Source organism: Hypanus sabinus, chromosome 20 (assembly GCF_030144855.1).
Source record: "Hypanus sabinus isolate sHypSab1 chromosome 20, sHypSab1.hap1, whole genome shotgun sequence".
NCBI classification, from domain to species: Eukaryota; Metazoa; Chordata; class Chondrichthyes; order Myliobatiformes; family Dasyatidae; genus Hypanus; species Hypanus sabinus.
This window is the reverse complement of record NC_082725.1, coordinates 68,874,720-68,898,214: the sequence shown is the minus strand read 5'-3', so window position 1 is coordinate 68,898,214 and position 23,495 is coordinate 68,874,720. Positions and strand designations below refer to the sequence as shown.

Here is a 23,495-nt window from a genome sequence, read left to right as displayed (position 1 = left end):
GCCATCTTGTGAACCGGTCCATGATAGTCAGGAGGTGCTGCGCTCCTCGCGACACTAGCAAGGGGCCCACGATATCCACATGAATGTTGTCGAAATGCCGGAGGGTGGGGTGGAACTGCTGCGGCAGAGCTTTGGTGTGCTGCTGCACCTTGGCTGTTTGGCAGTGCATGCATGTTTTGGCCCAGTCACTGACCTGCTTGCGGAGTCCGTGCCAAACGAGCCTGTTGGCCACCATCCGGATGGTTGTCCTGATGGAGGGGTGCGCTAAGTTGTGAATGGAGTTGAAAACGCGCCTTCGCCGGGCTGCCGGGACGATGGGGCAGGGTTGGCCGGTAGTGACGTCACAGAGTAGGGTCCTGTCACCTGGGCCTACGGGGAGGTACTGGAGCTGCAAACCGGAGACTGCAGTCCTGTAACGAGGGAGCTCCTTGTCTGCCTGCTGCGCCTCCGCCAGTGCTTCATAGTCTACCCCCTGGGACAGGGCTTGGATGTTAGGGCGGGAGAGGGCGTCCACCACGATATTGTTCTTTTCCAAGACATGCCGGACATCCGTCGTGTATTCGGAGATGTAGGACAGATGTCGCTGCTGGCGGGACGACCAGGGGTCGGATGCTTTCGTGAACGCAAAGGTAAGAGGTTTGTGGTCCGTGAACACGGTGAAAGGCCTACCTTCTAAGAAGTACCTGAAATGCTGGATTGCCAGGTATAGTGCCAACAGTTCCCGGTCGAAAGCACTGTACTTGAGCTCGGGTGGTCGTAGGTATTTGCTGAAAACGCCAGGGGTTACCAGCGACCCTCAATGAGTTGTTCCAGCACTCCACTGGCTGCCGTGTTGGATGTGTCCACTGTGAGGGCAGTAGGGACGTCCATTCTGGGGTGCACTAGCATTGCAGCATTTGCTAAGGCTTCTTTGGTTTTAATGAAAGCGGCAGCGGACTCCTCGTCCCAGGTAATGTCCTTGCCCTTACCCGACATCAGGGCGAACAGGGGGCACATGATTCAGGCAGCTGAAGGGAGGAAGCGGTGGTAGAAATTCACCATACCCACGAATTCCTGAAGGCCTTTGATTGGGTTGGACCGGAGGAAATGGCGGACCGCGTCTACCTTAGTGGGCAGAGGGGTTGCCCCATCTTTAGTAATCCTTTGGCCCAGGAAGTCGATGGTGTCGAGCCTGAACTGGCATTTGGCCGGGTTGATTGTCAGGCTGTATTCACTCCATCGGGCGTAGAGTTGACGGAGGTGGGACAGATGCTGCTGGCTGTGAGGATGTCGTCCAAATAGGTGAAAGTGAAGTCCAGGTCACGTCCCACTGCGTCCATTAACCGCTGAAACGTCTGTGCGGCATTCTTTCGGCCGAACAGCATGCAGAGGAACTCGAAAAGGCTGAAAGGGGTGATGAGTGCCATTTTGGGGATGTCGTCCGGATGCATCGGGATTTGATGTTATCCTTGGACGAGGTCTACCTTGGAGAAGATCCATGCACCGTGCAGGTTTGCTGCAAAGTCCTGAATGTGCGGCACAGGGTAGCGGTCCGGTGTTGTAGCCTTGTTCAGCCTGCGGTAGTCACTGCATTGTCTCCAGCCCCCTGTTGCTTTGGGCACCGTGCAGGGGGGAGGCCCATGGGCTGTTGGACCACCATATGATCCCCAATTCCTCCATCCGCTTGAACTCCTCCTTCGCTAGTCGGAGCTTGTCCGGGGGAAGCCTTCGAGCACGGGCGTGGAGGGGTGGTCCTTGTGTTGGGATGTGGTGGTGTATGCCATGTCTGGGCATGGCTGCCGTGAACTGTGGTGCCAGAACCGATGGAAAATCTGCCAGAACTCTGGTGAAGTCGTTGTCGGACAGCGTGATGGACTCTAGGTGTGGGGCCGGCAAATGGGCTTCACCCAGGGAGAACGTTTGAAGTCTCGGCGTGGATTAGTCTCTTCCTTGGCAGGTCGACCAATAGGCTGTGAGCTCACAAAAAATCAGCTCCCAGGAGCGGTTGGACTACGGCGGCCAGTGTGAAGTCCCACGTGAACCGGCTGGAGCCGATCTGTAGCTGCACCGTATGGGTGCCGTAGATCCTTACTGTGCTGCCATTTGCGGCCCTCAGGTTGGGACCTGGTTCTCTGTTGTGGGTGTCGTAACTCGTCGGAGGTAAGACGCTGATCTCAGCTCCGGTGTCGACCACAAAGCGGCGTCCCGACCGCTTATCCCAGACATACAGGAGGCTATCCCGATGGCCAGCCGCCGTAGCCATCAACGGTGGCTGGCCCTGGTGTTTCCAGGGAACTTGCAGGGCGGGCTACAGCGGCAGGCCTCTGTGCCCCACCGCTGGTGGTAGAGCACCATTGTTCGTTGGGCTCTTCACCCCTGCCCCTGGGGTTAGCGGGCTCTGTGGCCGGGCCTGGTCTGGTTTGCTGCTGGGAGCGTGGCCTGGTGATCTCTGCGATGGACTCCCCACTCTCCTTCTTGGCTTTCCACAGCACCTCCGCCTGGGCCGTCACCTTCCGGGGGTTGCTGAAATCCGCGTCGGACAGCAGCAGGCGTATGTCCTCGGGCAGCTGCTCCAGGAATGCCTGCTCAAACATGAGGGAGGGCTTGTGACCTCCGGCCAGGGAGAGCATCTCCTTCATCAAAGCCGATGGTGGCCTGTCTCCCAAACCATCCAGGTGCAGTAAGCGGGCAGCTCGCTCACGCCGTGGGAGTCCGAAAGTCCTTATGAGCAAGGCTTTGAATTCTGTGTATTTGCCCTCTGCTGGGGGCGACTGTATGAACTCCTCAACCTGGGCCGCTGTTTCCTGGTTGAGGGGGCTCACCACGTAGTAGTAACGTATGGCATCCGAGGTTATCTGCTGAATGTGGAATTGGGCTTCTGCTTGCTGGAACCATAGGTGAGGTCGCAGCGTCCAGAAGCTTGGCAGTTTCAACGAAACTGCATGAACAGATGCAGCGTCGTTCATCTCCGGTTCAAATATCATTTGGGCTGTCGGGGTCACCAATTGTAGCGGTGTGCTACACACAGCGCTGAAATAATGACACGGAGTCAGTGAGCTGCAGTTGCAAAAAAAGATTTATTCAAACTTCGCAGGCTCGCTTTAAAGCCTTCCTGATCCCGCCCTCCCCGGGTGGGAATGCGTATTCACAGTCCCATCCCGCGCACGGGCTTTTCCCCTTGCTGGTGAGCAGACTTGGTGCCCTCTTTGGGACCGGCCACAATGCTGGCACACGCCGCTTTGTGAGCCAGTTTGAGTGCGCTGGGAAGTGGGTCGCCACATAAAGACCATAAGTAGGAAGCTTTTCGGCACATTGAGTATGCTCTGCTGTTACATCACGTCTGATTTATTGTCCCTCTCAAGCCCATTTTCTGCTTTCTTCCCGAAACCTTTGATGTCCTTACTAATCAAAAGCTATCATCCTCTGCTTTAAATATACCTTATGACTTGGCCTCCACAACCATTTTTGGCAATGAATTCCACAAATTTACTACCCTCTGACTGAATAAATGCCTCCTTATCTCTGTCTAAAGCAGGGTTTCTCAACCTGGGTTCCATTGAACCATAGTGAGAGGTTGCTAGGTGTTCTGTAACAGTTTGTGATTTAGAAAAAAACATTATTTTTTTTTGATATTCAGATTATGCTGGTGCTCACAATCGTGGGCAGTGAATCCGTTAGCAATCTTGTTAAAGGTCTCTCCACCCAGTATGGCACTGCACAGTGGCACCTGATGAGTCCATTCTCAGTTTTTGGCACAAGATAGGGAAGGCCGTTGATAATTCGTGAGCGCTGTATTGCACAGAGTGGAGGACAGTAGGCTGGTGAGAAGTGTTGTATTGCACGGAGGGGAGGACAGTAGGCTGGTGAGGAGTGTTGTATTGCACGGAGGGGAGGACGGTAGGCTGGTGAGAAGTGTTGTATTGCACGGAGGGGAGGACAGTAGGCTGGTGATGAGTGCTGTATTGCACGGAGGGGAGGACGGTAGACTGGTGAGGAGTGCTGTATTACACGGAGGGGAGGATGGTAGGCTGGTGAGGAGTGCTGTATTGCACAGAGGGGAGGACGGTAGACTGGTGAGGAGTGCTGTATTGCACGGAGGGGAGGACGGTAGGCTGGTGAGGAGTGTTGTATTACACGGAGGGGAGGACGGTAGACTGGTGAGGAGTGCTGTATTGCACGGAGGGGATGACGGTAGACTGATGAGGAGTGCTGTATTACATGGAGGGGAGGACGGTAGGCTGGTGAGGAGTGCCGTATTGCACGGAGGGGAGGACGGTAGGCTGGTGAGGAGAGCTGTATTGCATGGAGGGGATGACGGTAGGCTGGTGAGGAGTGCTGTATTACATGGAGGGGAGGACGGTAGACTGATGAGGAGAGCTGTATTGCATGGAGGGGATGACGGTAGGCTGGTGAGGAGTGCTGTATTACATGGAGGGGAGGACGGTAGGCTGGTGAGGAGTGCCGTATTGCACGGAGGGGAGGACGGTAGGCTGGTGAGGAGTGTTGTATTGCACGGAATGGGGGACGGTAGACTGGTGAGGAGTGCTGTATTGCACGGAGGGGATGACGGTAGGCTGGTGAGGAGTGTTGTATTACACGGAGGGGAGGACAGTAGGCTGGTGAGGAGTGCTGTATTACACGGAGGGGATGACGGTAGTCTGGTCAGGAGTGCTGTATTACACGGAGGGGATGACAGTAGACTGGTGAGGAGTGCTGTATTACACGGAGGGGATGACGGTAGACTGGTGAGGAGTGTTGTATTGCACGGAGGGGATGACGGTAGACTGGTCAGGAGTGCTGTATTACACGGAGGGGATGACGGTAGACTGGTGAGGAGTGTTGTATTGCACGGAGGGGATGATGGTAGACTGGTGAGGAGTGTTGTATTGCACGGAGGGGATGACGGTAGACTGGTGAGGAGTGCTGTATTGCACGGAGGGGAGGACGGTAGACTGGTGAGGAGTGTTGTATTGCACGGAGGGGAGGACGGTAGACTGGTGAGGAGTGTTGTATTGCATGGAGGGGAGGACGGTAGGCTGGTGAGGAGTGCTGTATTGCACGGAGGGGAGGACGGTAGACTGGTGAGGAGTGTTGTATTGCACGGAGGGGAGGACGGTAGGCTGGTGAGGAGTGTTGTATTGCACGGAGGGGAGGACGGTAGACTGGTGAGGAGTGTTGTATTACACGGAGGGGATGACGGTAGGCTGGTGAGGAGTGCTGTATTACACGGAGGGGATGACGGTAGGCTGGTGAGGAGTGCAGTATTACACGGAGGGGAGGACGGTAGACTGATGAGGAGAGCTGTATTGCATGGAGGGGATGACGGTAGGCTGGTGAGGAGTGCTGTATTACATGGAGGGGAGGACGGTAGGCTGGTGAGGAGTGCCGTATTGCACGGAGGGGAGGACGATAGGCTGGTGAGGAGTGTTGTATTGCACGGAATGGGGGACGGTAGACTGGTGAGGAGTGTTGTATTGCACGGAGGGGATGACGGTAGACTGGTGAGGAGTGCTGTATTGCACGGAGGGGATGACGATAGGCTGGTGAGGAGTGTTGTATTACACGGAGGGGAGGACGGTAGGCTGGTGAGGAGTGTTGTATTGCACGGAGGGGATGACGGTAGACTGGTGAGGAGTGCTGTATTGCATGGAGGGGATGACGGTAGACTGGTGATTAGTGCTGTATTACACGGAGGGGAGGACGGTAGACTGATGAGGAGAGCTGTATTGCATGGAGGGGATGACGGTAGGCTGGTGAGGAGTGCTGTATTACATGGAGGGGAGGACGGTAGGCTGGTGAGGAGTGTTGTATTGCACGGAGGGGAGGACGGTAGGCTGGTGAGGAGTGCCGTATTGCACGGAGGGGAGGACGGTAGGCTGGTGAGGAGTGCTGTATTGCACGGAATGGGGGACGGTAGACTGGTGAGGAGTGCTGTATTGCACGGAGGGGATGACGGTAGGCTGGTGAGGAGTGTTGTATTGCACGGAGGGGAGGACGGTAGGCTGGTGAGGAGTGCCGTATTGCACAGAGGGGAGGACGGTAGACTGGTGAGGAGTGCTGTATTGCACGGAAGGGATGACGGTAGGCTGGTGAGGAGTGCTGTATTGCACGGAGGGGAGGACGGTAGGCTGGTGAGGAGTGTTGTATTGCACAGAGGGGAGGACGGTAGGCTGGTGAGGAGTGCTGTATTGCACGGAGGGGATGACGGTAGACTGGTGATGAGTGCTGTATTGCACGGAGGGGATGACGGTAGGCTGGTGAGGAGTGTTGTATTGCACGGAGGGGATGATGGTAGGCTGGTGAGGAGTGCTGTATTGCACGGAGGGGAGGACGGTAGGCTGGTGAGGAGTGCTGTATTGCACGGAGGGGATGACGGTAGACTGGTGATGAGTGCTGTATTGCACGGAGGGGATGACGGTAGGCTGGTGAGGAGTGCTGTATTACACGGAGGGGAGGATGGTAGACTGGTGAGGAGTGCTGTATTGCACGGAGGGGATGACGGTAGGCTGGTGAGGAGTGCTGTATTACACGGAGGGGAGGACGGTAGACTGGTGAGGAGTGCTGTATTGCACGGAGGGGATGACGGTAGACTTGTGAGGAGCATGAAGTGCGTTTTCGGAGCATTGAATGACTTGCCCAACTTGGCCTGTGATGTCAGCCTTTCCTTCCAAATTATCCCCCCCCCAACTTCCCCTTGTGCACCGCCGACTGACTTACGGGAGTGAACGCACTCTACTAGTGTTGAAGAAAATTGGAGGGAGGGAATTTTCATTCTAAGGACAGTTCAATCTGGCGATTTTTGAAGAGGACGTTTGAGATGGAAGGAGAGGATACTAGCCTTGGCTTATGGGCAATTCTAATAAGGTTAATGATGAAGAATTACAATCTTTTGAGTCATTTCACTGCACTAGTGCAACAATGTTCACAAAGAAATCTGTCTTTACAGTGAAAGCTACTTATCAATTGGCTTTTAAACTTCTGCATCCTTTTAAACTTCACTGAGTACAAGCCCAGAGGAATCATTCGTTCCTCATACATTAACTCTGTCATTCCCTGAATCATTTTCGTGAGCTTCCACTGGACCCTCTCCAAAGCCTGCACATCTTCTCTTAGATAAGTAGCCCACAACTGCTCACAGTACTCCATGTGTGGTCTGACAAATGCCATTACATCCTTGCTTTTATGTTCTAGTCCTCTCGAAATGAATGCTAACATTACGTTTGCCTTCCTTACCACGACTGAACTGGAAGTTACCCTTTAGGGAATCCTGCACCAGGAATCCCAAGTCCTTTTTTTCCTCTGATTTCAGAATTTTATCCCCATTTAAAAATTGGTCTACTCTTTTATTCCTTCGACCAAAGTGTACTACCATACACTTCCCTACTCTGTATTCCACCTGTCACTTCTTTGCCCATTCTCATAATCTGTATAACTCCTTCTGCAGACTTACTGCTTCCTCAACACCACCTACCTATCTCCACCTATCTTCTTATCATCTACAAATCTGGCCACAGAACCATCAAGTCCGTCATGAAAATCATTGACATATAACTTGAAAAGAAGCAGTCACAGTTTCCTATGGAATACCACTGGCAGCCAGCTAGACAAGAATTCCTTTATTCCCACTCTTTGCCTCCTGCCAGTCAGCCAATTTCTAATTCATGCAAGTAACAATTTGCATCACATTTCTTTCCCATTCTGATGTTGGTCCGAACAACAACTGAACCTTGTGACTATGTCAGCATGATTTTATGCATTGAGTTGCTGCCACTTTATTGACTGATTAGATTTTTACAATAATGAGATGTATCTACCATACAGATATATCTTTTAAAGTGGCCACTTTAAAGGGTATATTGCAATGCATGGTAAAGTTGATAGTTAAAATATACAGGCTGATATTGATAGTCTTATGAAAATCTATACAAATTGACATATAATGACAGTAAAATAATAACATTTTGATGTAATTTCAATGACATTTTACTTTTATTACAAAGCTCTGTTCCAGTGATGAAATTTTCCCTAACTTTGTGAATTATATATGCTTTTTAACCAAATAATATTACCATTTGCTGCATTTTCTAGCTTAGAAATATGTACTAGACTTCTATTGCACAGTTGCATTCTCTGGGTAATTTACTCTTCAGCTTCTCTACGTCCTTTAGTGAAATGAGCTTAGACTGTGTGTGTACCAAAGTTTAGTTAATCTCTCAGCACATTCTCCTGTAGCCTTAAATGCATCAGTCATCAGCATTTCCTTACAGATCTCTCACTGTGCTGGAAGACCAACAAGTTTTGGGCAGACCGTAGGCATCTTCCCCTAAGTTGATGGTCTTCTAGCAGCACTTAATGCCTGTATTGGTGTATGCCCCTGGCAACACCCTGTTATGCAGCTTCTGGGGAATAACCAGGACAAGAATGCTTGCATCCTTCTCCACACACTCTTAGCAAATCCACAGCTACAAAGAGGTGGGTGACCATCTCTTCTTTCCCACAACAGCCGTCCGAGGGCAACATGTTACAGAGAAGATTGTTTTGTTCTGGATGATGGCAAACTGTACTCATTCAGACAGAGAGCATTGCACCTTGCTCCTTTGAGATGGTGAAATACCAGCAGAAAGGCCAACTGAGTTACTCAGTGCAATAAGTTACTCTTTCTGCAGTTTCTGTTTCAAACTATAACTAAAATTTTGTTATTTATGTTACCTGATACTAGCTTAGAATTTTATGGAATACGTTTGTGTACTTCAGATATTACTGTGCGACAGCATTCACTGTAAGGATATAAATGTATATTATCAGATCATATGCCATTGCACTCTGACATGTAAACCAAAATTATCAGTATGGCTTTGGTGACTTAAGGGTGTTAAAGAGTTATTGATATGAACCAGTTCTGCTTTATTAATTGCAGGTTAGTTATGTATATTGAAAGAGACAACAGAAAAGGAAAGGAACAGCAAACCAGCACTGAATACTTGTCCAGATGTCTGGATTTGCTAATCTGTCACATTATTCATGAACTGCCAGGAATTATAGGTAAGATTATAAAATAAGATGTGAAAAGTAGGACAGCGGTTTTTTTTTTACCTTATTTACAGTTTGTGATGTTGTTGGATTCCTCCAGTGACAAGTATCAATTTACCTGCAATCTGTTATCCTTGTGGGCAATTTGCTTATTGTCCGAAACTCTGTATCTTACAGGCTATGCAAGTTTTTTGTGACATAAGCAAATGGATATCTAAATTTGACTGTAGTTCATATGACACTGTCATTCTGTGAAGTGTTTGATTGACTAATCATAATGTTGATTTTTGCTTTAAGTACCAGAACTTGATGTGCCTGCTATGAAAAATTCTCATCCTAAAGCAAGAGAAATATATATTATTTTTGAATACTTTTGTGCATCTGCTCGGTACAGTACATCATAAACAAAGCTAGGAATTTCCTTTGAAAAGTAACTACCATCACAAGTAAACCTAAGCTGAGAATTGTTCTTCCAATTTTATTGGGCTGGATACATTCAGTAAACTATGATGGACATATTAGCTAACTAAAAGGGAGCAATAAAAATTGCCAATCAGAAGTGGTTTTTAAATAATACCAAACTAAGTGTGAGGCCAGTGGAGTTGCAAAAACCATTGATGTACATCCTTGATGGGCTCACTGATGCTCACTATCACTATCTTCTCACTTCTGACCCTTACCCTGAGCAGTTGTTCTGTTGAGAATGTGGCAACCTGTAAAGTGAAGTCTATTTTGCCAGCAGGATGACAAGCAATTCAGTGTCATGCATATAAGGTGCAGAGTTTGTTGAGTTTTGTATCTGCACATTCTGATTGATGCTGGTAACCAGTTTTGCAATTCAGTGTGATCTGGTGTCAATGCTTAACACCGCTATAAAATTCTTGTGCAAGTTGTAACATCTAGAGTAGTACACAGGTACCCTCAGTTCATTGTGAACATCAATAACAACATTTATAATATTCTAACAATAATTCTATTAGTTTTAAAATAGGTATGGAAGAAAAAGGACTGGTCCCCACAGAAGATAAGAAGATAAAACTAGTCTAAAAGCTAGTTGGGGAAAAGCTGATTTTGATACCATTAGAAAGGAACCTGTAAATGTTCATTGGGAGAAGCTGCAAGGAACACCTGGCAAATGGCAGTGGGATTTAGAATGAGGGCCATGCTGCCTGGACTCAGGAACTCTGGTTAACGAGTGGTACCAGGGTTCTGGTCAGGAGACAGCATGGGTCAGGCATAGGCAGGAATCAAGCAAATTCATTGAAGGGTGTAAAGAATGAAGAAATACACTTAAGAAGCAAATCAGGAAGGTAAAAAGGGGATATTTTAGCTTATAAAATAAAGGAGAATCCTTTATCACAAAGAATTATTTATGTATTTTTAGAGCAAAAACTCCCTTTAAGGATCATCTCTGTGTGGATCTAAGTGAAACAGGCAGGATCTTAAGTAAATACTTCTTGTAGAAAGGTGTGGAAGCTAGGGAATTCAATGATGGGAACAGTGATAGCCACAGGAAACTGGAGGGTGGCTGATTGGGGTTATCAGCACGGTCTTTTGCATGTAATTGAGTTTTTTTTGAAGAGGTGACCAAGAGGATTGATGAGGGCAAGGTTGAAGTAGTTTATATGGACAAGGCCCTACATAGTAAGCTGGTCTGAAATTCAGGGTCAGCCAGCTAACTGGATTCATAATTGGCTTGATGGTAAAAAGCAGAGAATGATGGTGGAAGATTATTTCCTAGACCAGAAACCTATAACTAGTTGGTAAGCTACAGGGATCCATGCTGAGGCCCTGTTGTTCTTATATATTAATAGTTTGGATAAGAATGTTGGCGCCTGATTAAGATGTTTGTGGATGACACCAATATTGGTGATACAATGAACAGTGAGAAAAGTTATCTAATGTTAAAACAGGATCGAGATTGTCTGGGTAAGTGGGCAAAGTAGTTTGAATTTAACTCAGACAAGTATAAAGTTTTACATTTTGGAAAGTTAAACCAAGACAGGACTTCTACAGTAAATGATAAGGGCCTGGAAAGAGTTGCAGGACAGAGAGACTTCAGCGATGTTTATATAATTCCCGAAAAGTGGTTACACATTTCGATATGGCGCTGAAGAAGACATGGTACCTTGGTCAGGGCATTGAGTAGAACAGTTGGGATATTTCAGATGTTAGTGAGACTGCACTTGGAATACTGTGTACAATTTTGACCACCATACTATACTAAATGTAATTATGCTAAAGAGGTTGTAGAAAAGATTTACAAGAATGTTCCCAAGATTTGAGAGCTTGATCTGTAAGGATGGACTGGTTAGGCTGCAGTTGTCTTCCCTGAAGAAGGCAGGTTGAAGGCTGACCTGATGGAGGTTTTTAAGACCATAAGGAATATAGAAAAGGTGGAAGGGAACAGAATTTTTGTCTACAGCTGACTGCAGAGGTTTGTACACAGCTTAGAGATCGGGAAGATTACTCGTCAGGAGGAGAGCACTTCGAAGATGTTACTCGCAGGTCAGCAAATCTAGTATAAAAGGAGAACTTTGCAGGCGTTTGGACATTCCAGAGGTCCAATCAGTGAGGGGAGCAGAGTACTGCGAATTAAATAGAAGCTTGGCATTTAGAGGCTCTGTAACTGTATCTTGGACTTCTTGACAGAAAGATCTCAGTTAGTCTGAGTTGGAAACAATATTTAGAGCTCCATTATGCTGAGCACTGGTGCTCCCCAGGGCTTTGTGCTCAGCTTGTTGCTGTTCACACTGACAACTCACGACTGCACTACAGATCCAACTCAAAGCGCATCGTCATGTTGCCTGATGATACAACAGCCTCATCAGCAACAAAGGTGAGGGTCAGCATACAGACAGGCTTATCAAATTGCGTGAGAACAGCCACCTCAGTCTCAACATGGACAAGACAAAAGAGAAGGTTGTGGTCTTCAGGAAGGATAGGTCAGCTACTCCATTGCTCATTAAATGTTCTGCCATGGAGAAAGTGAATACCACAAGGTCCCTCGATGTGCACATAACAAGGGATCTAACCTGGAACCACAACATCTTCTCATTAGTCAAGAATGCACAGCAGCCTGTACACTTTCTGAGGAGATTTACGTGTGCAAGGCTCTGCGCCCCCTTTCTAACATCTTTCTACAGAAGCACCATCCAGAATGTTCTGTCTGACTGCACTATTGTGTGGTGTGGAAGCAACTAGGCATCGGACCACAAGACCCTACAGTGGACGGTAAAGATTGCTGAGGGGATCACTGGGGCCTCCCTCCCCCTTATTTGTGACATTTACAGGGAGCATTGTAGATGAAAGGCCGAGGATCCCTACCGCCTATCCCAAATTCTCTTTGACCCACTGCCATCAGGAAGGAGATAAAGGAGCAAAGGGACTACTGGACTGGGTAACAGCTTCCTCCCACAATCTGTGAGACTAATGAATATCCTGGCAGCACCAAGGTCTTGTCACTAGGTCAGTGACCTGTTTGCCTGTGATGCACACTACATCCATTTTGAATTATATTTCATTAACTCATTTGTGGTAGTATTTTGTTTTATGTGCTGTGTGTTATATTTGTATTGTGATCCGGAGGAATGGTGTTTTATTTGGCAGGGTGTACAGTCAGATGACAATAAACTTGAACTTCTTCCTAGAGTAGGAAAGCCTAAAGCTAGAAGCCACAGGTTTAAGGGGAAAGACATTAAGGGGACCTGATGAGCAAGTTTTTCTCACGGAAGATGGTGGGCATATGGAACGACCTGCAGAGAAAGTGGTAGAGCAGCGTACAATTACAATGTTTAAAAGAACCCTGGACTGGTACATGCATGGGAAAGGTTTGGAGGGCCATGGGTAAAATGCAGGGAAATGAGTCCAGCTGAGTAAGGTTGCTTGCCATAGATGAATTGGGCCAAAAGACCAGTTTTGCTGTTATGACTCAACAACTCCAGGAAGCTAATATAATTTTGTAGTCTTCATGGTTTGGCAGGAATGAGGAATTACTGTACTTTTACACATTATTATAGGCCTTGAACTACGAAAACCCTAAAGAAAAATTGATTCCTTCACAGTTTCCCATGATGAAGAAATCTGGGACCAGCAGTCACAGTTTTGGAATTATTAGTTTGTTTACTGGTGAGTCTGATGAGGAGGATGATGGGCCACTGTGCAGGATTGGAAAAACCTGCAGGAAGCTGTGCACTCAGCCAGCCTCCCCAGCATCAAAGACATCATCAAAAGGTGATGCCTTAAAAAGGCAGCATCCATCATTAAGCACCCCATCACCCAGGGCATCCCTGTTCGCATAGCTGTCATATAGGACGAGGTATAGGAACCTGAAGGTATACACTCAACACTTTAGGAACAGCTTCTTGCTCTCTGCCATCAGATTTCTGAATTGACAGTGAACCAATATACACAACTTCACCATTTTCTTCTTTTTTTGCTCTCATTTTGCACTTAATTTAAAAATGTATTTTTAATGTAACTTATCATATTTTATTATTCTGTATTGCTGCTATAAAACAATAAATTCTATGACATACACCAATGATATTAAACCTGTTTCTGATTTTGATATAGGAATTCTCTACCCAGATATCTGTGGAGACTGGGTCATTGTGTTCTTTCAAAACAGAGATTAGTAGATCTGTGGGCATTACATAAAAGCAGGAGTTCCCAGCCTAAGCTCCACAGACCTCTTGGTTAATGGTAAAAGGTTGGGAGCCCCTGGCCTAGAGGATGTTACTGAGATAGATCAGCCATAAGTATTGTGAGTTACTCTGACAGTGCGCTGCTTAGGATATAAAAGGTCATTTTAAAATATTCTTTGTTCTTGATGATCAATAAAGATTCAAAGGGGCTGGATGGTCTGCTCCGCTCCTAATTCTTTTGCTCTTAAGCAACTCTGGCTTTAAAACATCCTTTTAATGTATACCGTTAATAAAATACTCAGTTACTTCACAGCTCCTATTTTCTGAAATAGGCTTCAGGGTTGGAAGAGTCAAACTTGCAGTGGCTCCTGTCAACAGAAGTTCTCAAGATAGTGGCATGTATTAAAACTTACACTGCACAAAGGAGTTTGCCTGATGCCTAAACTGCATGCACAGTGCTCTAAATGTGCAAATACTGTGTCCTTCCCTTTTTCATGACAGTAGGGGTCCCAATAAGATTTCATTACTGTGATAATATTTCCGAGGGCTTAGTTATTTGCTTATACTGCAGTTTAAATTTTTGTCAAGTTTAAGAACACGTGATTCATTCACTTCCAAAATTGTTCTACCAATAAGTTTCTTGCTTCAGAATTACCTCAAGACATAGAAAATATATCTGGAAACTTACTCCAGGAAGTGAATCTGAAAGGCTATTTTTAAAACTGAGTTTTACTCATTAAATACAAAATGTGTTTGAATTGCAACATTCAAGCAATCTATTGGTTCCTGCCGTCATTTAACCTCCCTGATGCCATAACTGTTACAAAGGCTTTTTTTAAAAAGTCCACATTTTAGTCTTTTATTTTTACCATCCGCTCCCATTATTACAAAATGCTGCCATTCACACTACTGACCTGTCTGCAAATTTGAAAATGATGTCTGTTTTGTTTGCATTTTCTTATTCCCTACTGTTCTAATAGAATTTTGGGTCTAAAAGGGACTATCCAATCCTTTCTGGTGCCTAACATTTTACAGTCTAAGTCATAAGTTTCCGGTCCAGTCTTATCTTTCCTGTAACATGAGAGAGCTAAGGAACTGCAGCGGTAAGAAGACCCTAATGGGAGTTGTCATGAAACACCCAAACGGTAGTAAGAATGTTGCCTACAAATTACCATAGGAGACAGAAAATGCATGCCAATAGGGCAATGTTACAATAGTCATGGGGAACTTCAATTTGCAGGTAGATTGGGAAATTCAGGGTTACAGGAGGGGGAATTTCTAGAGTCCTACAAGAAGGCTTTTTAGAACAATTCTGTCATGGTCCCTGCTGGCACCTGGCTGTCTTACTCAGGAATTGGGCCTTTAACACCTTGTTTAGTTCCCAATCTGTTCCTAGGTTCCAATAATTAAGAACACCTGTATTCCATCAACCAGAGTAGTATAAGAATCCTATCACCACTACTAAAAGGTGTCAGTTCATTGGTTGACTTGTGTACGAGTAACCTCACTCCATGGTGTTTAGGACTATTAGTTCCAAGTCAAGCCTTGTTCCTGAATTATCTACCAAGACCCCGGGTTTCTGGAAGTAACTCAGAAGGCACAGGATATATACATCCCAAAGAGGAAGAAGTATTTCAAAGGAAAGATGACACAACCACGGCTAACAAGAGAAGTCACAGCCAACATAAAAGCCAAAGAGAGGGCATATAATAGAACAAGGATTAGCAGGAAGTTAGAGGATTGGGATGCTTTTAAAAGCCAACAGAGTGCAACAAAAAAAGTCATCAAGAAGGTAAAGATGGAATATGAAAGTAAGCTAGCCAATAAAATTAAAGAGGACACCAAAAGTTTCTTCAGATAGATGAAGTGTAAAAGGGAGGCGAGAGTGGATATTGGACAGCTGGAAAACTATGCTGGAGAAGTAGTAATGGGTGACAAGGAAATGGCAAACAAACAAACTAACTTTGCACAGTCTTCACTAGCTGTATGGTGTCCGGAGGCATGAAGTGTGTGAAGTTACCCTTGTTAGAGAGAAGGTTCTTGGGAAACTGAAACACCGGAAGGTAGTTAAGTCACCTGGACCAGATGGTGTACACCTCAGAATTCTGAAAGAGGTGGCTGAAGAGATCGTGGAGCCATTAATAATGATCCTTCATAAATCTCTAGATTCTGGAAAGGTTCTGGAAGACTGGAAAATTGCAAATGTAACTCCACTCTTCAAGAAGGGAGAGAGGCAGAAGAAAGAAAACAATAGACCAGTTGGTTTAACTTCAGTGGTTGGGAAGATGTTGGAGTCAAATATTAAGGATGTCGTTTCAAGGTACTTGGAGGCACATGATAAACTAGACCATAGTCAGCATGGTTTCCTGATGGGAAAATCTTGCATGACAAAGCTGTTGGAATTCTTTGAAGAAATAAAAAGCACAATAGACAAAGGAGAATCTGGTGATGTTGTGTACTTGGATTTTCTGAAAGCCTTTGACAAGGTACCACCCATGAGGCTGCTTAACAAGCTACAAGCCCTTGGTATTACAGGAAAGATTCTAGCATGGATAAAGCAGTGAGTGATTGGCAGAGGACAAAGAGTGGGAATAAGGGGAGCCTCTTCTGACTGGCTGTCAGTGACTGGGGTCTGTGTTGTGACCAATTCTTTTTACATTATATGTCAATGATTTGAATGATGCAATTGATGACTTTGTTGCAAAGTTTGCAGATGATATGAAGATGGGTGGAGAGCAGGTAGTTTTGAGGAAGTCAAAAGGCCACAGAAGGACTTGGGTCAGAAGAATGGGCAAAGAAATGGCAGATGGAATACAGTGTTGGGAAGTATATAGTCAAGCTCTTTGGTAAAGGAATAAAAGGGTTGACTATTTTCTAAATGAAGCAAAAATACAAAATAAAACTGAGATGTAAGGGGACTTCGGAGTCCAAATGTAGAATTCCCTAGAGGTTAATTTTCAGGTTGAGTCAGTGGTGAGGAAGCCAAATGCTATATTAGCATTGATTTCGAGAAGACTGGAATATAAAAGCAAGGATAAGCACCTGTAAGGCCTCACTTGGAGTATTGTGAGCACGTCTGGGCCCCTTATCTTTGAAAGGATGTGCTGAAACTGGAGAAGGTTCAAAGAAGGTTCACCAAAATGATTCCAGGATTGCATGGCTTGTCATATGAAGAGTCTGATGGTTCTGGGCTTGTATTCACTAGTAATCAGAAGAATGAGGGGTGACCTCATTGAAGCATATTGATTGGTGAAAGGCCTTGTTGGAATGGATGTGGAGAGGATGTTTCTAATGGTGGGAGAGTCTCGGGCCGGAGGACACAGCTTCAGAATATTTGTGTACTGTTTTTTTGGGATAGGCCTTTCTCCTCATATCATGAATCTGTAGTCCAACGTTCCTATTATCCCACCACACCATAGAATATATTCCCATTTATTGTGCATTCCATTGCTTTGAAGTAGCTCACATCTAGTTACACTCCTTTTGCACTTTTCTGCCCAACTGATCAAAGTATAAAACCTTCTTTCTGCTGATCCATCACATGGCCTCAACCCATTCCCCAATCTGCCAGTAACCTTTAATGTCATGTCCATTCAAGAACCTATCAATTTCTGCCTTAAATACATCCAACGACTTGGCTTCTACAGCTATCTGTGGTAACAAATTCCACAAATTCACCACTCTCTGGCTATAGAAATTTCTCCGCATCTCTGTTTTAAATGGATGCCCCTCTATCCTGAGGCTGTGCCCTCTTGTCCTAGTCTCTCTCTCTCCATGGAAACATCCTGTCCACATCTACTCTTTCTAGGTCTTTCAACATTCAAAAGGTTTCGATGAGATCCCCACTCATCCTAAATTCCAGCGAGTACAGACCCAGACCCATCAAACGTTCTTTGTATGATAACCCTTTCTTTCCCGGAATCATCCCTGTGACCCTCTTCTGGACCCTCTCTAATGCCAGCATGTCTTTTTGTAGATGAGGAGCCCTAAACTCTTCACAATACTCAGGGTGAGGCCCGTTTAGAAAATATTCTGCGCATTTATTTCTACTACCAAAGTGCATGACCATGCATTTTCCAACAGTGTGTTTTGTTTGCCATTTTATTGCCTCTTCTAATCCGTCAAAGTCCTTCTGCAACATACCTGTTTCCTCAACACTACCTACCCCTCCACTAATCTTTGTATCACTTGCAAACTTGGCGACAAAGCCATCTATTCCATCATCTAAATCATTGATATACAGCATTAAAGAAGCAAGTCTCAACACCGACTCCTGTGGAATACCACTAGTCACCGGCAGCCAACCAGACGGATCCATTTATACCCACTCACTGCTTCCTACCAATCAGCCAATGCTCTAACCGTGTTAGCAACTTTCCTGCAATGCCATGGTCTCTTAACTTGGTAAGCAGCCTCATATGTGGTACTTTGTCAAAGGCCTTCTGAAAATCCAAATATACAACATCCACTACATCCCCTTTATCTATCCTGTAATCTCCTCAAAGAATTCCAACAGGTTCGTCAGGCAAGATTTTCCCTTAAGGAAACTATGCTGACTTTGTCCTATCTTGTCCTGTGACACCAAGTACTCCATGACCTCATCCTTAATAATTAACTCCAACACCTTCCCAACCACTAAGGTCAGGCTAACTGGTCTATAATTTTCTTTCTGCTGCCTTCCTCCTTTCTTAAAGAGTGGAGTAACATTTGTAATTTTCCAGTCCTCTGGTACCATGCCAGAGTCCAATGATTTTTGAAAGATCGTTGCTAATGCCTCCGTAATCTCTTACTCTACCTCTTTCGGAACCCGAGGGTACAGTTCATCTGGTCTGGATGACTTATGTACCCTTAGGTTTTTCAGCTTTTTGAGCACCTTCTCCCTTGTAATAGTAACTGCACTCACTTCTCTTCCTTCATACACTACAACATCTGGCACACTGCTATTATCCTCAACAGTGAAGACTGATGCAAAATTCTGATGGAGTTCATCTGCCATCTCGGTGTCCCTCATTATTATTTCTCCAGCCTCATTTTCTAGTGGCCCTGTACCCACTCTCACCGCTCTTTTATTTTTTTACGTACTTGAAAAAGCTTCTATTATCCATTTTAATATTGTTTGTTAGTTTGCTTTCATATTTCATCTTTTCCCTCCTAATGATTCTTTTAGTTGCTCTCTGTAGGTTTTTAAAAGCTTCCTAATCCCCTATCTTCCCACTAATTTTTTCTTTGTTGTGTGTCCTCTCTTTTGCTTTTACATAAGCTTTACTCCCCTTTCAGTCAGGGTTGGACTATATTGCCGGTTGAGTATCACTTTGCTTTTGGAATACAGTGTATTCATGGGGAGAACATCAGCTCTACTAGCCAGACTGCTGCATTGTCCATAAGTTTGTTCATGAAATTGGTTTGATAATCAATTTATAAATACTTGTTTGACATCTAGGTGATGTACTCTCTGCTTTGTGTAATGTTTCTGGACGCAAACATCCTTCAACAATTCAAGCCAAACATTTGAAGACGTGCCTTCCAATGATGCCTATAATGCTCCATCTTGTGACGGCTCAGGTAATTCAGCTTCTTGGCATTTAATTAGTAACTGAGGAAGGCAAAGCTTTAATTATTAAATATTTGCACTGCCTCAAGGTGGGTGAATGCAGAAGAGGGTGGTGGTAGGGAGATGGGGAATTGATTCAAGGTGTTACAGGGGTTATATATACATACCAATAACAGTAAATTCAGTAATTGTTGCGAAAATTGATGTCGCTGTTTTATCAGAAGCACAGACTGACTAGTAATAAATTGAGCATATTTGCTTTATATCTGATTCTCAATCAGTGAAACTAGGCTTAATATGTGGACTGACAGGTATTAGCTGGAATGTGCCACCCTACCTGGGCCACTGCCAGAGAATTCGATGTCATCTTTAACATCACAAATCCTACCTCCCTTACTATTGATACCATCTGATCTGCAATTGGGTTTCTTTCCCCACCCCCACTGCCCCCAGTGAATCAACCTCACAGTTGTATTATTTGACCTTTGAGTCTGTTGGGATCATCTACTGTATCCAGTGCTCCCAGTGCAGCTTCCTCTATATTGATGAGACCTGACTTCGATTGAGGGACTACTTTGTTGACGACCTTCGCTCCACAAAAGGCAGAGTTTCCCAGTGGCCATCCATTTCAATATGATTTCCCATCTGATTCTGACATGTCAGACAATGGCTTCCTCTACTGCCACAATGAAACCACTCTCTGGTTTGAGGAATAACACTTCTTATTCTACGTGTCTAGCCTCCAACCCGATGGCATATACATCGATTTCTCGAACTACTGGTAATTTCTATCCCTTCTCTCATCTCTCTTTTCATTCCCCATTCTGGCTCCCCTTTTACACCAACTCTTCGCCTTTCCTGCCCGTCACCTCCCTGTGGTGTCCCTCCTCCTTCTGTTTCTTCCATGATCAACTGCCCTAATTATCTGATTCCTCCTCCTTCAGCCCCTTTCTTCTTCCTCCTATCACTTCGCAGCTTTTTACTTCATTCCCCCATCCATACGCACCCCTCACTTTATTTTACCTATCACCCTCTAATTTGTACTCTTTCTCCTCTGCCACCTTCTTATTCTGGCTTCTTCCTCATCCTTTTCAGTCCTGTTGAAGGACCTTGGCCCAAAATGTCAATAATTTATTCCTCCTTATGGATGCTGCCTGACCTGCTGAGTTTCTCCTGCACATTGTGTATGTTCCTCAAGTCCAGCATCTGCAGAATATTTTATGTTACCTCCTACTTACCACCTTTCCTCAACTCACTTCTTCTGAGATCTTTACAATGGAAGAATATTATAAAGGAAATGTTTTTTCCACCGAACATAATATCATGGGACTTGTGTATGACTTGTTGGGAGCTTTCCAAATTCTCAAGTATTTTGCTTTCTCTTCTTCTCAAAACTTGGGTGTATTCATGAAGCTGTCTGTTTGAGGAACTCCTGCCTGACTTGGACAAGTCCACAGTAAAATCAATTTCATTGGCTCTTCACTCAACCCTTCAATGTGTGGACAGCAAAGATGCATACATCAGGATGCTCTTTATCAATTACAGCTCAGCATTCAATATTACCATCCCCTCAACACTAATCAATAAGCTTTATGAACAAGGCCACAATACATTCTTGTGCAGTTGGATCTTGGATTTCCTCACTTGCAATCCCCAGTCAGTTCGGATTAGCAACAGCGTCTCCTCTGCAATCTTCGTCAGTACAGGTGCACAGATCCAATGTCATATTTAAATTTGCTGATGACACGAATATTGTTGGCCGAATCAATATAGAGAAGGGAGATTGAAAATCTGTCTGAGTGGTGCCACAACAACCACCTCTCTCTCAATATCGACAAGACCAAGGAGCTGATTATTGACTTCAGAAGGAGGAAACTGGGGATCCATGAACCAGTCCTCATAGAGTGGGATCAAAGTTGGCAAGAGTCAGCAACTTTTAATACCTTGGTGTTTTCATTTTAGAGAACCTGTTCTGGACCCAGCATGTAAGAGTAATTATGAAGAAAGCATAGCAGTGCCTCTAATTCCTTTGAAACTTGCGAAGATTCAGCATGACATCTAAAACTGACAATTTCTATAGATGTGTAGAGAAGAATATGTTGATCAGTTGCATCACAGGCTGATATGGAAACACCAATGCCCTTGAATAGAAACTCATATAAAAAGTAGTGGATATAGCACAGTCCATCATGGGTAAAACCACTGAGCACATCTGCATGCAGTGCTACCGCAGGAGAACATCATCCCTGATCAGGAAACCCCACTATCAAAGTCAAGTACTTTTTTTGCTGCTGCCATCAGGAAGAAGGTACAGGAGCCTTGGGACTCACACCACTAGGTTCAGGAATCGTTTTATCCCTCTACCATCAGGCTCTTGAACCAGTGGGGATAACTCCACTCAACTTCACTTGCCCCATCACTGAACTGTTCCCACAACCTGTGGACTCACTTTCAAAGAATCTTTATCTCATAGTCTAGATAATTATTGTTTTTAGTTTATTATTATTTCTTTTGTATTTGCACAGTTTGTTATCTTTTGCACACTGGTTGTCTGCCCTGTTGGGTGGAGTCTTTCATTGATTCTTTTATGGTTCTTGGATATACTGTGATTGCCATCAAGAAAATAAATCTCAGGGTTGTATAAGATGATGTAAATGTACTTTAATAATAAATTTACTTTTACTTTGAACTTTGAAGATCTCTCAAAGTCAACGAGGTATCTTAACTGTTTACATCATGGTCTGGATGTCAAGAGGGGTGATGAATTTAGTAAAGAAGAAAAAGGAAAAGTAGGTAAAGCTTAGGATGCTAGAATCAAACAGAGCCCTTCAGGATTATAAAGAAGCCTGAAAAGAAATCAAAAAAGGGATTAGGAAAGCCAGGAGGGGCTATGAAAGTAGGATTAAAGGGATTCCCAAGATATTCTATACATACTGTACATGCAAGAGGAGAACTTGAGGATCAAGTGGGTAGGACACTCAATGATAAAGGGGGGGCCATTTGCTTGGATCCAGGTGATGTCTTTCTTTCTTTCTAAATCTTTTTATTATTATTAGTAATATGGACAGAATACAAATGATATATTGATAAAGAAATTACAAACATACAAATTCCATTACATATGAAAAAAAACATAAACAATAGTTACAATATAAATGAGTTTACCAAGACATAAGCCATACAATATATGTATGAACATGGTAAGTCTAAATATTTCATAATATATGATATAAAAAAAACAGAAAAAAGAAAGAAAAAAAATATATAATGCAAAACTAGCTAATCTACTAATCTAATAACTAATAACTAATATAGAAGAAAAAAGAAGCAAAAAAAAGAGAGAGAGAAAAAAAGGGGGCTGTTTATAATATCTCACAAGAATAAATATTCATCAATGCCGTCAGTTCCGGTCCTCGCAACATACATAAGCTAAAAGCTGGGAAATCAAATGAACTTGGCACAGGGTCATATTACATCATATGAAAATGTTGAATAAATGGTCTCCATAACTTTTCAAATTTAATAGAAGTCTCAAAAACACCAATTCTAATTTTTTCTAAATTTAAACATAACATAGTTTGAGAGAACCAATTAAATACAGTGGGAGGATTAATTTCCTTCCAATTCACCAATATAGATCTTCTAGCCATCAGAGTTAGAAATGCAATCATTCGACAGGCTGAAGAAGATAAATGCAGTGAGTCTAACATTGGTAAACCAAAAATTGCGGTAATAGGATGAGGTTGTAAATCAATATTCAAAACCACAGAAATAATATCAAAAATATCTTTCCAATATTTTTCCAAAAATGAACAAGACCAAAACATATGAGTTAAAGACGCGATTTCAGATTGACATCTATCACAAATAGGACTAATATGAGAGTAAAAATGAGCTAATTTATCCTTGGACATATGGGCCCTATGTACGACCTTAAATTGTATTAATGAATGTTTGGCACATAATGATGATGTATTAACTAATTGAAGAATTCTATCCTAATTTTCACTAGAAATAATGTTAAGCTCTCTTTCCCAGTCCTTTTTGGTCTTATAAAGGGGCTCTGAACGTATCTTCATAATTATATTATAAAGTTTTGAAATAAGCCCTTTTTGAAAAGGGTCTAATTCAAATAAACTCTCCAAAATATCTGAAGGCACAAAATTTGGAAACGTAGGGAGTACAGAACTTAAAAAATGTCTAATCTGTAAATATCTAAAAAAATGAAATCTAGGCAAGTTATATTTGTTGGATAATTGCTCAAAAGACATGAAACAATTGTCCAAAAA

At 44.2% G+C, this 23,495-nt stretch overlaps 1 protein-coding gene across 15 annotated transcripts in view; it reads left to right on the top strand.

The window, feature by feature from the left end:
- The window catches only part of ulk4 (unc-51 like kinase 4), a 712,463-nt gene that overhangs the window by 294,023 nt on the left and 394,945 nt on the right, over positions 1-23,495 (top strand). For all 15 annotated transcript variants that reach the window (XM_059945716.1, XM_059945717.1, XM_059945718.1 and 12 more), the window contains 2 exons: positions 8,897-9,021; positions 19,096-19,217. In XM_059945716.1, the coding sequence (XP_059801699.1) occupies positions 8,897-9,021; positions 19,096-19,217 (247 nt within the window). The remainder of the gene's footprint in view (positions 1-8,896; positions 9,022-19,095; positions 19,218-23,495) is intronic.